Source organism: Gallus gallus, chromosome 2 (genome assembly GCF_016699485.2).
Source record: "Gallus gallus isolate bGalGal1 chromosome 2, bGalGal1.mat.broiler.GRCg7b, whole genome shotgun sequence".
In the NCBI taxonomy this organism is placed as follows: Eukaryota; Metazoa; Chordata; class Aves; order Galliformes; family Phasianidae; genus Gallus; species Gallus gallus.
Window position 1 is genome coordinate 126,411,155 of NC_052533.1, and position 17,684 is coordinate 126,428,838.

The following is a 17,684-nucleotide window of genomic DNA, read 5'->3' on the forward strand; positions in this document are numbered from 1 at the left end:
ACAGCCTCTTTCTGTGTGGTTATTTCTATACTAAAGACATACAAATCACATCAGGGTGAAGTCAAACTGTCAACAAGGCAAAGACAAAAGTGACTTAAAACAAAACTAGGCATGTCCCTAAAATTTAGAAGGAGCTTTTTTTTTATTCTCATTGTGATTTGCCTAGATTGAATTTGCTGGGGTTTTGTTTTGTTTTGTTTTTTGGTTATATTTCAAGCCAAGTTTGACAGTACAGCTTTTAGGATAGAAGCCAGCTTCAAAAAGAAAAACCTTTGTAACCTGTTAAAAAATGCCCTTTTGTATGAAGGACTTCACATACATACATAATAGCGTATTCCCCTCTGACATATGAAAGAGCAAATAACATGACTAGCTCTTAAGATGGGAACAGGTAATTGTGCCACTTCTCTGCTACTGCATTAGCTTGCTAACTACATTAACTTGCTAACTTGTTAGTAAGGTGAAGGGAGAAAATAGAAGGAGAGACTGGGAAGAAGTCACTAGCCAGTCTTTCCATCTCCCAAAACTCTGATGTTATTGAAAGTAAAACAAAACAAAACAAAAAGTCCACTTTAATTTACTTTTCTGTTAGTATGCTCCATCATTCATGCTGAATTAAAAGTTAGTAATTAATTACAAGGATTACATCAATAGCAGTCAACATATACCCACCTAACTCTTTTTAAATATACTTTTAAGTCACCGCAAACATTGCTGTAAGCCTTTTCTTCTGAAACAGTCGTAGGATGTAATTGATTCTTAAACAGTAAGGGAGTTGAGACCTTGAAAGGAAGCAGTTTTAAAAAAAATTTATTTCATAACTTTATTTTATTCCTTTCTACATGTGTAAATAATTAAATGGTTTTTAAGAATTTTTCAAAGTCCTGCATAGAGGCTTTGGCAATCTCTGTACAAAACACCTCATCAGGTAAGGACACGAGCTGGTCCAGAGAGATGTAGCTGGGTTTTGTTGGGTCATACTGGGCTCTTCCCAAGAATATAAGAAACATATGTCTCTCTTTGATTCGTAATAGCTTTGAGTTGAAAACCTAAGAAAGGAAGAAAGAAAGAATCCTAAAATCATGAAAGAGAATCTTTTAGGTAGTCTAAATTTCAGATTCTGAATCTGAAATAAAACATTCTTCAGACAAACTGGAGCAAGATAACAGATAATTTACATGTTTCCTCCTCATTTTTGTCAACCGTCAAGTAGTTTGTATCTATATATACAAACAATTTAAATTCTAGACGAATGTTTCAATATAACATACTGAGATGCATACACCAGGAAAATCAGGGAGCGATACAACTCTCGAGCATGATATTTAGTATGCTTATATAAGATAACTATATGCTATAATTTGTACAATCACAGCCAAAGAAGCGAAGAAGACATTTGGAAACAGAGAAAAAGAATACCGAAACATTTTTCCTCTGTTATCAGGAACACTTAATTTTACAGTCAGATTTAGATTAGCGTTGTTATGAGGAAGAAATGAAGAGCTGACAACCACAGAATAGTGGCAGCAGAAAAGGTGAGTGGCTGCACCTTCTTTTCTAACACAGTCAAAAGGCACAGTACAGTGGTTCAGAACATCCACTTGTCTTCTCCTGCACAAGAATGCCTACCTTTGAAGATATTTGTCACAAAAAGAACTGCAGACCATCAAAGGGTGAAAATAATGGTGCAATGAATTAGATGAACACACTTGAAAGAAGAGAAGTGGGGAAAATGGCAGGATGCAGATGTATCATGAATGGACAGTGTGGGTGTCAAAAGGACATGGCCAAGCTCTTCTCGGTGGTCTATGGGAGCAGGATAAGGGGAAATGGCCATAAACTGGAGCATAGGAAGTTCTGCACCAGTATGCAAAGGAACTTCTTCACAATGAGGGTGACAGAGCACTGTCACTGGCTGCCCCAGGGAGGTTGTGCATTCTCCTCTGAAGATATTCAAGACTTGCCTGGACACCTACCTGTGCAGCCTGCTGTAGGGAGCCTGATTTACAGCGGGGTTGGACTTGATGATCTCTAGTGATCCCTTCCAGTTCCTACAATTCTGTGATTCTTAAGATTAAAAAATCTTAAAAGCAGAGACCTAACTGCATTTCTGCATACTGGAGAGAGAAGCTGATATACAGAAGGTGACGGTGAAAGTAGGAGTGCTAGATTAATGAAAAAAGGCAGAGTTTCTAGTTAAAATAGGGAAGGCTACACTATTGAAGGAAGAACATCATGAGGATGCAAACAAATTAGAACTGGGACAGAAAATAAAACTAATTCTCTTCTGCCTTCCTAAAAGTCTAAGAGGGAAGACACAGTAAAAACCTTAACTGCTGTTTATTTTATGGAGTTAGCTGACAGGAAGCATGGTTTCAACAGCAGCTGTGACATCAGAGAAAATCTGACTAAAAATCCCGCATACTTCTATTTTTAGCATTAGAGAAGCAACAACAGATGGAGACAAGTATGCACTTGTGAATGCACTAGTGGCCAGAATATATAGAAACTGAAGTGCCCTAGCTCTGTCCTGAAACTCCTGACTTTTGAGGATGGGAGAGAAGAGAAATGGCTGCTGTTTTGGCTGCACCAAAAACATGGAATGGAAGAAACTCTCTATTTTCTCTTCCAAATAAAAGGAACAAAAATAACAAGGCGAAGCACCACAAAGCCACAGCAACATAACTAAGAAGGTAGTGAACAAGACTTGTGATCGCTTACAGGTCAAGTAAAACAGAAGCAAGATATAAACTGGAGATATAGCAAGCATCAGTGTTAGGTAATGGTAAAGGTAGTACATAACAAGATAAGTAATCAAAATCCAGAAGAGAAGTCGTATTTCCCCCATGCAATTTTTGCTTTTTAGTCAATCCTCAACAGTTGTTGAGTTGCCAATAAAAGTTATCTCAATTAGAGTAAAAGTCACATATAAATAGAGAAATTATATGTTCTTCATACAGTGAGCCTCCACTTTCACCAAACCAGTAGTTCAGAAAACCTATTTGTCTTCCCTTGCACAGCGACATCTACCTTTGAAGATATTTCTCACAAAAGGAATTGTAGACTTGTAGACTATCAAAGGGTGAAAATGATGGTGAAATGAATTAGACTGTGCAAACAGCACCCACAGTTTAGATCAACAGCTCACCTGAGGAAAGCGAGTAAGCATGTTGTGGGGAATGCCCATTATGTTGTGCAGGTAGTCAAATGTCTGTCTGAGTCTCTTTTTACTTGCAGTTAAAATCTTGGGGGTTTTAAATGCAATCTGCTGAACTTCATTACGTTCAAAACCAAATTCAACCTGACAAACCTGAAAAAGAGAACAATATTCAAAAGTCAGGTAAAGTCAGATACGACAAAGTTAGCTTGTTTTAACATGCCAGTGAAATAAACTAACGTAAAATTATTCTATCTTTTATTACACAGTAAAATGAATGTAATCCATAATAACCTAGTCCTTTGAAGTCAGGGAGTGTGAACTGTTTATCACCCTGAATTAAAGTGTAATTTGTTTATAGAGCATTCTTGAAATTTAGATCATTGTGTGAATGCTATTTTTCAGTTTGCCTGAGATATGAACCAAAAAACCCTGTATCTCAGTACGCATGGCAGTTACAAGCATAAAAATTCTCCCTGAGAGTTTTTCATCACTTTCAATACCAGACTTCCAAAAGAGACTGACATTTTAGTTGCGGAGCTGTTGAACCCAGTAAAACACAGTAATCAAAGTGACTACTTTTGTTTATGTGTTATTTCTTTTGCTAATGTATTCAAGTCATATTTTTTATATTAGGGACTATAATTTCAATCCTAAACTGAAGTCTACTGAAAGAGCTGTGCAGAACATGCACTTCATTCAGTTCATTTTACAGTTGGTCCATGTCTAAAGTAAGATGTCTTTTTCAAAGCCTGCCTTGACTTTAATTATCATTCCTCAAAAGGAAAATAAAACACATTTTTTCAATAAAATCGTGAGAACTCCTCCCAACATGCAGGCAGCAAGCAGCTCAGAGTTGTTGATAAATGAGTTTAGCATCCAAGAGCATCTCATAATTCAACCATTTCTTCTATCTGAATGCGACATTTACAAGGAGCTGGTTTTCAACCATGAAGTGGGTATGCTTGCCAGTCAACATGAAGCAGATTTGAAATCCAGCTCAGGTACGTCTTCACAGCTGGCAAAAAGGTGATGCTTTTCGTTTGTCCAGTTTGATGTGACAACACTAAAGCTCTTTTCCAGGACTTCCTGGCAAATGCAGAGCGAAGGGTCTGGAATCTGGGTTTTGAAGATACCTTTTAAGATACCTTTGGCAATTGCTTCCAAAGATGACTGTAATCAGGTCTTCCAACTCCTGACTCTTTTTTATCTGCTTTATAAATATTTGCCTATCATGGAAATACTAACCAAGTAAGATAGCATTCACATATGAAGAGACATGTCTGCACTACAGAAGTGCTTTCCACAGATCTGAATTGGCAGGGGTAGCTTATCGCATTAAGAATTACAACTGAAAGTACGAGCTGGCATTAAATCAATGGAGATATATAGCTGGCTCCACGGCAGAGTTAGTTCTGGCAAGCCTCTTCACCTTTTCTACTCTGTGAAACTGAACAACAGTTTTCTGGACATAAATAGGGAGCTCAATTGTAAATTGCTGTGATTGTGTTCAGTTAATACACTTAATAGTCAGTAATTCTCTACTCCACATGTTAATTTCCTTACTGTGCAAGTCCTAGCTGTTACCAACATACTCTGCATGATTCCCCCAATGGATCCTGGTAATGCAAACTTTCCAGTTTTATTCTCTCAATGAATCTCTAATTGTGCTTGATGAGACCTTTAGAGGATGGAATAATCTACCCCTGAGCTCACTTAGTCCATGATTGGTATGTTAGGACAACCAGTGTCAATTGTAGCACTTGTTTCTAAGCAGCAGTGAGGGATGGAACCTGATCACTACCAAATGCTGCTACATGGCTACACTTTGTGAATGCTACTTGCCCACACCCAGGTAAGGATACACAGGTGAGAATTCAGATCCTGAGTTGGATTCATCCAACCTCCTGAAAAGACGATGCTTCTAAGTATCAGTAGATCTCAACATCAAGGACCTAAAATTCCTCCCCTTCTCTCCATGTGTTAAAAGTAGGAATGCTACACTTTACAATTCCTGTAGGTAGACAAAAGATAGTTCCCAAGAACTGAAAGTCTCAAAAAATGCATTCATTGTAATAATACTGACTCCCCAGCCTGTGGAAACAATGTTCATTAAAAAGAAAGCACTATTAATTGGAACAGCCTGCTACTTTCCAGTCTCCTCCCTTACCACACACACATTTCAGATTGCAAGACTCCCAGTGCTTAATGGCTTCAGAGTGGTGAGTCCGTCTGAAAAATTACATATTTTAATTCATAGTTATGCATTATAGGATAATGGGATTTCTAAAATTGTTAGACTACATCATGCTGTTTGGCCTAGCTGGCTTTACAGCACAATAATTAAACCAATACACAGTTACATTTTCAAAGGGGAAAGGAGTCCCTGTGGGTTTAAAGTTATTTACCCAACAGTTGTTAATAATGACCATCTGCTATCAGACAATAGGTGTCAAATGCACATTTTGGCACACTAGCTACCTGCCAAGAGGAAAATAATCCAAAACACATTTCTTCCCCCTAAATCTTCATAAACAAACTAAGTTAGCAAAAAACCCATAGTAACTAAGAAGAAAAAAGGAAAAAAAACACAACCAAAGACTAAAAAAACCCAAGGAACAAGCTCTATTTTTCACTCATTGTAAAGGAACGGGTAACAATTTGTGTCATCGGATAGCAACTTTTGGCAGGAAGGGAGTCAGATGAAGTTTCTAACCTACATCAGAAGAGAAGACAGAACAAGACATTGTTCCAAGTATGCTGTATGCTTGCAAACCATAGAGGAAAAGAAGCTGTTTGACAAAATGCTCAATTATTTTCTGTCTGCCCCAAAATTATTTCATGAAATTCTTTTTGTACAGGATTCTCCTCCAGGGAATTTTATTTTCAATCAACTCTTAAGCTATGTGGATAGGGAAAATACCTTCAACATCTACTAATAAGCTTACCTGGAGATTCTCTTTTACAGGCTCTAATTTGCCAGTCAGCAGCCTTGGAAAACGAATTACCAGATCCTTTGTCTGCAATTAGAGAAAACCCACAGACAAAAGAAAGATTATTACTGACAGCATGCCTACAAACTTATCTATGAAGGGAAGAACTCTATCTTGCAATTAGAAAAGGAATGAACTTTCACTTGCATTTCATTAGAACTCTAATACAAAAATGAGTAAATTCTTTGCATCTTGATAAATTAAATCTTCATGCAAAATCAAATGTCATGTTCATCTGGATAACAAAAAAATACCATAGCCACTAAATGATCTAAAATCATCTAAATCATCTAAAATAATCATCTAAAATAATTTAGATTGCCACTACAAAACAGACTGAAAGACAGAGTAAAAGCATCCCCCAGAAGGAGAAAGCATACTGAAGAGCTCTTACCCTCTCTCAGTGCCTGAGTTGTTTCTCTTCATCTCTTTAAAAAGAATTAAGCAAAACACTATCCTGATAGAGGCTATAAAAGAATTTTTCAACTGCAGTACTTTATCGGTCTACTTCAAGATCTACTAACACCATAGTATTATGGAAACACAAGAAATTAATCCACATCTCCTCAGTCATAGGACGACTTGTAATCTGCCCGCAGTACAAGGCAGGGACTAAACTCTTTTCCACAGACATCTCTTACCTGCAGCCTGGAAAGACCTAGAACAGGCATTGTGACAGCTATGACTGTTTAGCTAAAGAAGCCAACAGAACAACACAAGATTCCACTTGCAAGTTGACATTTATTGCAATCACCAGCTGCTGCAGGAAACAACTGATGCTGCCCACTCATTCTAGGAAACTTAAAATACTCGTTCTTGTCAAAATTCCAAAGCATGGTGCTAAACCTTCTAAGCACCTAACATGGTAGTGCTCTGAGAAGTGGTCTCAAAGATTACTCCCAGGGAACTGAACACATGACAGTGTTTAGTTTGATCTGTATTTGGAGAATACTGTTTTTCACTGATGAGTTAAGTATGTTACAGTATCTTGAAGAGACAAAAAGAGAGAATCTGCTCAAAGTTAAAAAAGATGCGTGCAGTTTTCAGCAATGCATTCAGTCCCGTGAATCACCACAAGTAATAAAAGTGGGTACACACATGCTTGTTTGAGAATATCCTACAGCAGATCATCTTCAAGCACTGTATGATTCAAGTCTTCAGGATTTTTGGAATATGAGATGTCCTATTACCTCTTTAAAAGGCTAAAATCACGTTATTACTCCTGTAATTCTCTGCATTACATGGGCAACGTCACTAAGATTTGTAAGGCCAAACATAAGTATTCATGTTCTAAGGCTGTAGAGATGCTGCTGAAAAGGTACTTAAAGACTTCAGAGTACTTTTTACCTTTTTTACACTGAGGCCGAGTTCATTTTTGAAGAAACCCAGTCTGTTATCCAGTCTTTCCACTGAAAACAACAGCAAATATGGAGCTCTTGAGACCATCTGAGTAATTTCTGCATTACCGAATTTTTTTGATTTTAGGTAAGCCACTCTAGAAACAGAACAAAAACAAAATAAAATCTGGTGATGAAAATTTTATTGCCTCCATTTATTCAGTACTTGTTTAAATTCCTCAGTGATATCTTATAAATGGACAGATGTTCTATCATTAACATGCAACTCTGCCAAAAATAATTAGAAGGAAATCTGCAGTTATCATAAAAGCAAAATACCATCCCTCCCAATTAATTAGAAGTTAAATAAACCTCAGAGCAGAATGTCAATACTGAAGACAGATTTTAATTCCTTCCAGCTGTACTTAAGCAGATAACTATGTTAACCTACATTCAACTACCAGCCTGTCTCCTAGATTACAAACACATTAATAGATCATCATAGGATACGGACAAGAAGACATACACAGCCTGCTGCTATTTTAATGAATTCCATTTCTACTGCTGAAAGAACAGAGTAATGTACCTCATACATCTCCGTTTTGCCAATAACACTGGAGAAGAAATATCACACAACAATGCCACCTGTAAAGACATCGTCCAAAGACATTCCTAAATCAGCTGTTCTGTTACAATAGGTCCCTACTTTCAGTCACTGGTCCAAGTATTTTAGTTACAAAACATCTGCTTGTCAGAAAGGTGAAGGGCCGACTAAAGTTTTTATATTTAACAGAACTGTCCTTCTTTCCAACACAGAATTTTTTTTCCTAACTTCATTGATTTTGATATGCAGAGTACGCTTAGAGGCCTGTCATTAGCCATGATTCCCAGGGGTCAGTACTGGGTCTGGCCTTGTTCAACATCTTCATCAATGACCTGGATAAAGGGATAGAGTCCACCCACAGCAAGTTTGCTGATGATACAAAGCTGGGAGACACATCAGATGGCTGTGCTGCCACTCAACAAGACCTGGGCAGACTGGTGAGCTGTGCAGGGAGGAACATGATGAGGTTTAAGAAGAGCAAGTATAGAGTCTTGCACCTGGGGAGGAATAACCACGTGCATGAGTAGAGGTAATGGGCTGACATGGTGGAGAGGAGTTCTGCAGAGAACGACCTGGACGTTCTGGTGAGCAACAGGTTGGCCAGGAGCCAGCAGTGTGCCCTTGTGGCCAAGGCCATCGGTATCCTGGGATGCATTAAAAAGAGTGTGGCCAGCAGATCAAGGGAGGTGATCCTCCCCCTCTGTTCTGCCCTGGTGAGGACACATTTAGAATATTGTGTCCAGTTCCGGGCTCCCCAGTTCAAAAAGGACAGGGATCTCCTAGATGGACTTCAGCAGAGGGACACAAAGATGATAAAGGGCCTGGAACAGCTCCTCTAAGAAGAAAGGCTGAGTAGGCTGGGTTTGTTGAGCCTAGGGAAAAGAGAGGGGATCTGATTAATGTTCATAAATATCTAAAGGGAAGTGGGAAGCAAACGAATGAGGCCAGGCTCTTCTCGGTGGTGTGTAGCAATAGGGCAAGGAATAGTGGTCTAAAACTTGAACATAGAAGTTCCATAAAAACATGTGGAAGTACTTTATGGTATGTCTTTATGACAGAGCACTGGAACACGTTTCCCGGAGAGGTTGTGGAGTCTCCTTCTACAGAGATATTCAAGACTACCTGTGCAACCTACTGCAGGGTACCTGCTTTAGCAGAGGGGTTAGACTCAATGATCTTTCGAGGTCCCTTCCAACCCCTGAAATTCTGTGATTCTGTGAATTCAGTGAAAGTGAAATCCTGTTTCAAGCACAACTGCAATATTACTAAGGGGCCTGGAACAAAAGTCTTATGAAGAGCAGCTGAAGGAACTGGGATTGTTCAGTCTGGAGAAAAGGAGGCTCAGAGGAGACTTTATTTCTCTCTACCATTGCCTGAAAGGAGGTCGTGGTGAGGTGGGAGTCGGCCTCTTCTCCTGTGTAACCAGCAATAAGATTAGCAGGCATGGCCTCAAGTTGTTCAAGAGGAGATTCAGGTTGGATGTTAGGAAAAATTTCTTCTCTGAAAGAGTGGTCAGCCACTGGAACGGGCTGCCCAGGGAGATGGTGGAGTCACCCTCCCTGGAAGCATTCAAGAAACACTGAGATGGGAAAATACAGGGTACAAAAGAGACATGATTAACCTATGTGCCACCTGTATGGGAAATGTTAGGTTACAGCTGGAACCAGTGGTTGAGCACCCGGTGAAGGGGCATAGCCAGCCCTGAGAGCACAGGTGGAAACAATTCACCTGTCCGACCAGAAGGGGGAGGGGGGCCTGGGTCCACCCCTCCATAACCACATTTAAGGGATGGCAGCTGCAAGGGAAACATCTCTACTTGGAGACTGCCACCTTTGGAGTTCTGTGTGAGCCCTGATCCTTTGAGAGGGATAAACGATTTCTTTGTTATTAGATTGTGACCTCTACCTTCCTTGGATGATCCAAAACTGGTTTAAAGCAGCTATATCTGCTATTGCCTATCCTTACATCACCATTTACAAAGAACTGTACTACCATTTGAAGAGGCTTGCTTTGAACACAGACATTCAGAAACGTAAGCAATTGTTGTTAGATGAAAACTGGTTATATAAGAACTGATTTGACTTGACAGCAATTGAGATACTGTCTAGACTGCAGAATGTTCTGCAGAAGCAGACATTCAGCAAATGATGCTTACTCTTAGAGTAGGAAAAAAAGAGGCTGTATTAAATTATATCTTCTTGAGAGGAAAAACTAAAAATACCTTCTAGTCACTATATCCCTTTCTACAAAGTCTCAGAAATTAGATCACCATGTGCCAAAAATCTCTACAGAACAGACATAAGAATAAGCTCCAGAGGACCAATTCTTAACTAAGCAGGCATCTCAGCTCAAAGGGTAGCAGCCTAGTCTCCAGGCAGTACTGACACTGCTGGTTACAGTAGCTTCAGAAATGAAGAGAGATGACAAAGGAGAGAAATATGGGATGCAAAAATAGAGAATTATTCCTCCATAGATTATCTCATTTTTTTGAATGCTGCAGGTTGGCTGTGCTGTGCTGCTTCTGTTCTGTTTTTCAAGGCTTTATCTGTCAAGCACCTTAAAAACATAGCTAAATGAGCAGTCAAAAAAAAAACCCAAAACTTTTGGTTGTTCTGACTCTTCTCCTTTTGTTTTCTGTTAACAAGTCATTAAGATTCACATTTGAAGCACTTCTGTGCAACCTGGAAAGGCAAGGATTTTAAAAGGGGGATAGCAAGATAGTAATCAGCTGACTCTGGAAGACAGTACGTTAAGGAATAGTCAGTCAATCTGAGCAAGGCTAGAGATAACTTCATGAGTATTGGCACTAAGGTTAGCTCTCATTCTTACTGCAGGGGTCAGCAGTCCTATGTAGCATGTTAACGGTTTTAAGTCATCATTAACAATACAAACAAAGCATCTGGTGCAGCTGCAGTACAGACACTGATTTGCAACTGTCAAATTATTATGAATTATGGAATGTTTTGACTTTTACAGTGTTTATCCGAAGTCAAACGCCAAATCTATGAAAATTTGTGTTTTGTTTCCTGGCAATGTGGAATCCATAGCAATAAAACATTCCGGAGTGATGTAACCGATACCACGTCCGTCTGTGATGGAGTGTTTATATAAAGGTGACACTCAGCTTTCAAAAGACAGCTATCTGAGACATGTTCAGCCTCTGTGGAACGCTTACCTTAAAGTTAGCAGAAAGGCATTCATCAATGCCAATCTGAGATAAACTTACTGAAAAAGATGAAGCTGTAGAATATGAATAAGAAATTGGATTGCCCTGTTCAGCCCCAATCTCACAGACTGCCACAGAACAGTCCCTGAAAAACAAATCTAACTTCATAGGTGAGTTACAAAGCTTACTGTAGAAAAACATTCTCTCTTGGGGAAAACATAAGCAACTCAGACAATCTCAACTCAAAGACTACTGCTGAAAAATGAGGTTAGTTTTGCCTGGTGTTTCTGAAAGGCCACTTACTGAATAAGCAGATGAAAGAACAGAGGAAAAATGAGAAAAAAGTCAAGTGTATGTTAGACCTGAATATGCTAGTACACCTGCTTCCATAAAGATGTACTTCCAGAGTTCAGTCTTGGAAAGCTATTACATACACAATCCAAGCAGAGTTTACTTTTTAAATTTCTAAATACTAGGATATTTCAAGTTCTTTACAAAGCACATGTGTATGTACATGAGTTGTTCTGCCAAAAAAGTGTCCAATTAATGCCAGCCTCTTTGAGGTGATTTTGACATTCAGTGTCCACCTCCTGCGATTTTTCTGGTCTATAATCAACACACCTAATGAAAGCATAGATCAGAAGAATCAAATCACTCCGTTTCAGAATCTAACCCCTACTAAAGATAGGCAACAAGCAAATACAGCTGAATAAAGAAAGCTAGAATCTCTATGGCTACAAGATAAATCAGTATAGTTTGGTGCTGGTACCTTGAATATTTCATAACTTAATGGTATCCCACCTGTAAACATTTGGAAGGAAGCAGTAAAACAAGAGAATAAAGAGAAACTGTTTCTATCCATAAACCAACTAGGAGAAAGGCTGGAACACAGTTACAAGTCATCACATCAGCCCTGTGGCAAGGAACATCTGCACAAAAATATATGCTCGAAACCTACATTCAATTACTTTGGATAAATGAAGAACTAACAGCTCCTCTTTTGAGGAAAAAAATATATTGCTATGTATTATCTAATATATCTTTAGTATTTTTAATTTTGGATATTTAATTTTAGGAAGGAATTTGTTTAAAAGTGAAGGGTTTCCTGTCACAGATACAGATTTCATCTTTAAAGTTCTAGAAATAATACTGCAAAGTTAACAATCCAAAAATACTCAGGACAGACTTCTGTAAATGTATATTCACAGTCACCACCATTATGTCATTATATCTCTAGAACTGACCAGACAAATAATTGTTAATAAAATAATTACTGTTAAAGAGGATGTTCCATTGTTGGCAGAGAACAGGTAATATTACTAAAGAGCTTGATTCAGACTACACTAAAACCAACACTGACAACTTCCAACATAAATCCCATCACTTTACAAATCATGCTGCTGGAGAAACAGGAGTATATACATACATTTATCTTATTTCTTCAGTGCTTACTTTCAGTCAAGTAGCTATTATATTCAGAACACAGTGTCTTCTGAAGCATATGTCATCAAGGGGTAAGTCAATTCCAAGTTGCTTACCATCCTTGGTAAGTCAATTCCAAGTTGCTACTAAAAGAGACAGTCTTTTCTGTTTATTCTCATTTCTGAAGTATGCATCTCACCTTTTTATGGAGATGTGGCTTTGCATCTCATTAAGTCAGACTGAAAACTTAAGCAGTAAAATTTGGTATGGTGGTCAGTTTTCAAATGGATCAGGGTGTTGACTTTATTTATGACACCACCACCACGTGTTAATCCTGACTGATGGGAAAGGAATGTGGAGCCAGGAGCTGAATATATGTGGCAGCAACACACGTTCAGACAAGCTTAAGCCAATTGGGAAACTTCAACCCTAGGGCCTTAGCACCCTGTTGATACTTTACAGGCATACCTGGTTTCTAGAGCTTCCAGCTCTTCACCAAGGATGTATGGATTTTTGGTCAGGAACGGTCCCAGTTGATTGTCTTCTATACCCACATCCTTCAGAAACAGAAGTATTTTAGTTATATCTTTTTCAAAGTCCAAGGTCAGTAAGAGTTGACCTGCCTTTTGACGTTTCTCCACTTGAGATAAGTCAACTCCTACAACAAATAAAATGAGAGATGGTTTTAGTTAAACACAGACCTGATTTCCTATAAATGTTTCAGAAGGTCATGCTGAAGTTTCTAAGGAGTAATACATATATATATTTTATTTTATTTTCCTCTTATTTAGCATACCTTGCTAACACAACACAGTAAGGTTGTATATTATGGAAACGTTCCAGATAAAACAAGCAGATTGTTTTCAGACTCTTGCTAAATTTGTTTTCGGAAGGGAGACGTCTTCAGTGAATCCCACATGTGAGAAATTGAGCATGCTAGTATGTACCACATGCAGAGACCTGTCTTGTTGCACAGAAATATGTACAAGGAACTCCTAACTCCATTGCACAAGGGAAGGGGACAATTACGCAGTGAAGTGCCTTTGGTGTGTGACTCACACACAGCAAATTCTTATCGCACAGGGCCAGATTTCTCCCTCTCAAATACATTTTTAACAACCTTCTTCTAGGACTCCTTAAACTTTTGGGAAACAAGGAAGGTGCCAGAACCTGTGAACTCAGCTATTCTTTTTGCACGGTCCAAATGCTTTTCGATCAAAGTAAGGTGCTTTCCCACTCCTTCCTCCTTTCCTTTTCAGTCTACTGTGTCCCACTTCTACGGTTCTGCATAGCAACCATTCTCTTTCCTTCCTAGGATGGAGAGCTGCAGTACCTTTTCCAGCAAATTAAAATAACCTCATTCAAAAGGTTATTTTAGGCAAAAATAAAAGACCAATGAAATTAGACGAGTTTCACAAAGAGCTCCCTAATTCCAGAAGCTCTGGGAGACACATTAAGGAACAGCCTTGTTTTCAACTAATACAGCATTGCTGTAAGTTATGCAGGTGACTACTTGTCTTTTTCCATTCACCCTGCATAATATTCTGCTGCCCTTCTTATTGGTCACCGTTTCTACAGTCTGAAATTTTCAAGTTTACAAAGCCACCAATAAGATCAAAACACAAACTGCAGAACCTCCAAGGCTCCGGGAGCACAGAAAACACATAAACAAAATCAGACATACCTAGATGGACAAGTTTGGTCAGGGTTTCTGAGTGATCAACATAATCTCGAAGAGTGGAAGACTGAGGGGGAAGAAGTGGATCTGCAATGATCTTCACAGCTTCTTCCTCGGAAATCTCCTCCAAAGCAGATGAAGGTGGAACATCGTCCCAGTCTAAGAAATAAATACAGAAGATTAAGGTGCATTTTGTAATGACAAAGCTGCTCCCCTCAAATGTTATGCAGATCTCCTCAAATCCATTCCAAAATGCAAGAACATTTTGCAAGAAATGAACACCTAATCTGTTGTTATTTGAAAGCATGTGCAAAAAGACTGTGCTCCCAGTTTTTGCCTCTGTGACATCTCGTGACTGTCCATCAACTCTTGCTCATAAGGCCAAATCTGAGCCAAATGCCCAACAAGCCTGACTTCAGCCTCCCAGCTTCATCATTGCAGACAACAGATCACAACACCTTATTGAAAAAGACTTCTCGTCTTCCCAGGTGCATGATTGCCTGATCACATCCAGACCAAAAACTACTGGAAAGATCATTTTTAATTAGCTGGTAGGTCCACTGTTTTGCACCTCTTCTGAATACAGTGCTTGAACTGCAGTTGTTTTTAACTTTCAAGGTATTTCACAGCCAACTCCAATTGTGCTATCACGTCTTAACCATTACAGAATGGCTGCTGACTGCCACCACCTCTGACAGCTAAAGAATTTGAGCTCCATTTCCTACTTATTAACATTTCCAAATAAGCAGCATTGTGTTTGCTCCCACTTATTTGTTCAGTCACAGAATTTGCTGTCTTTTCTGAAAATATTTCCTCTCAACTCATCTATTTCTCAAGTGATGGGAGCTTGCAGCTGGTAAATCAAAATTGCTGTTTTGAAGGCTGACCATCAGCACTTATCCTAATTGTTAAACAGCACTGATTATAAACTGGATGGGGATTTTTTGCATCCTGTACCTTACTTAGCACAATGACTTCCTAGACACTTGGGTGAGACTCTTCTGTGGCAAAAAACACAAAGATACACCTGAACTGTGAAGACATGTTCCAAAATAAGCATGAAGATTCTATTGTTCTAGGAAGAGTTGCATAGACTAGTTCAATTGTTGCAGCTCTTGCCACTTCAAAGCCTTGGCAAGAAAAGCACAATAAAACATTTTTAGCAACACTTACATCTTAAACAATAATAAGAGCTCTCCAGGAGTCTGTATGGATATGATGCATTTCCTTTCAGAAACACATCAATAAAGACTACAATTCATTCTCATATCACAGATGCACTTTCTTTCCCACTCAAAGTTCTTTAAACTTCCTATCATAAAACAGATCTCAAATTAATAAACAAATCATAATTAAAAAAATAAGCTATATCTCTCCCATTACGTACTGCCAACTGGGCAAATTGCTCCACATACTTGCACAACAGTAAATGTGCCTGCAGATCAAAATCTGGCACGTAAACAAACTGTGCTGCAGGTGCAGAGACATATAAGCTGGCTGACCTGTCAGATCTGGTGCTGCACTGTTTCCAGAACCAGCTGCACAAACACACAGGTCTCAGTTGCAGCTCTGAGCCACCCCAAAAATAAGCTCTGTAGGATCCAAGCTGTCTGGGCCCAAAGCTGAATCTGAACATATTAGACTGCCTTATAACTCCAGATCATGTTTCCTTAGCATACTAACGTTATTTTCAGATAACAGTATTTTTTATTTTTATATCCTCACTCAGATATGAATATAAAAAAGGCCAGTCTGAAAATATTTAGTAGAGAAAAGTGAGGCAGACAACACCAAGGAGATCTCTCTCTCTCAGGAGACAATCTGACAAGCACTTCTCATTATGGCAGTGCTTCATACTCCGCTGTCCTCTGTTGCCTACTCTGGACCAACTCTCAGTGTTGTGTGAATTGCTTTGGACTGGTTTCCCTCACCTCTGCTCAGCTGCTGCAGGTAGTTATGGAAACAAAATGACTCCAAGGATCTGCTCCAGCCCAGCACATGACAACTTTATTTTGGATTAGCTCTATTTTGGATTATATGCTATGGAGGAATTCTACGTTAACTATAGAGGTAAAACCAAATGAAAGTCAGGAAAGCCAGATAAATGTGAGGGCTGCTCTGAAATTAATGCCTCCTATTTTATTATGTTGAGCTGCAATATCAGAGGGGGACGTTGGTGGTATGGCAGGAGAAGCTGCACCTTCCCACCAATATTCTGGTGCATTCTGTTGCCTTGTAACACATAGCAGCATAGGGGCATTCTGACAAAATGCCTTCAGTGGAAGTATGACGAAGCAAAGATGTGTCATTGAATTCCTCCACGTGAGAAAAAATGGCGCCCATTGACATTCATTGATGGAGACCAGACAGTGGATGTGAGCACAGGGAGGCAGTGGGTGGTGCATTCCAGCAGTGGTAACAGCAGGTCAACTCCACTGGTGCAGATGTTTACAAGCTCTGCATGCAGGCTCTTCTTCTTCATCAATGGCAAAAATGCACAGCTAACGACGGTGACTATGTTGAAAAACAGTGTTCTGTAGCTGAGAATTTGCTCTATCAAATAGTTATTGTGCCCTCCGTACCTATCGTAGCTTGCATGGAAATAAATAGGAGGCATTACCTTCAGAACAACTTATATACTTCAGTTAAACAGGTCAGAAAAAGAAAAAAAAAAAAAAAAAAAAGGCTGCCAATAGCAACATTGAACGCAGGTCTCCCTGAGGCCTCTTACCTTCATATAGTTTGGCTGCGCTCAGGTCAGAGACTGTCTCTGGTGCCGCCTGCTCCTGCTTTACTGCTACAGGCAGGCTGCTTCTGGGAGCACAGGCCTCGCCTTTGGCACGGGAGGGCTGAGCACAATCTACTGATACGCGCAGCCTCCACGGAGGAAGCCTGTGCCCAGATAGCAGCGCAGGCAGCGGGGCCGCCCCACAGCACGCCCGCGCGGCGCCGCTGCGGCTCCTCAGGCCCAGCAAGCCGGCGGCCCTCAGCCAGCCGCAGCGGGCGACCTGCCGCGCCCACACGGCCATCCGCCGCCTCCGCGCGGCGCTCCGTGGAGCAAAAAAGACGGAGGGAGGAAGGCGGACGCCGCGCTCACCTCACCCACGAGGTAGCATCAGGGCCCCGTTCTCAATTCACGCCGGCCTCCACAGCCCAGCAACCCCTGCGCGTAGCGGGGCGACTGTGGGGAGGAGGAGCGCAGGCGCTCGGGCGAGACCACTCGGGAGCGGGGAGAGGGGAGACAGAGGGGGAAAAGGCCATCCCACCGCTTCTACGAGGAGGCGGTTCTGCTCCGCCTACTCCCCCCCGCCTTCTCCCGTCGCGTGG

At 40.1% G+C, this 17,684-nt stretch overlaps 1 protein-coding gene across 1 annotated transcript; it reads right to left on the bottom strand.

The window, feature by feature from the left end:
* Positions 1 to 797: 797 nt before the first annotated feature.
* MTERF3 (mitochondrial transcription termination factor 3) lies at positions 798 to 17,541 on the bottom strand. Its single transcript, NM_001006348.2, has 7 exons — positions 17,089 to 17,541; positions 14,364 to 14,516; positions 13,148 to 13,337; positions 7,498 to 7,645; positions 6,106 to 6,177; positions 3,149 to 3,310; positions 798 to 1,049 (listed from the first exon to the last, which is right to left on the bottom strand). The coding sequence occupies exons 1-7, from the start codon at positions 17,384 to 17,386 to the stop codon at positions 855 to 857; spliced, it is 1,218 nt and encodes a 405-aa protein (NP_001006348.2). The 5' UTR covers positions 17,387 to 17,541; the 3' UTR covers positions 798 to 854.
* Positions 17,542 to 17,684: the final 143 nt, after the last annotated feature.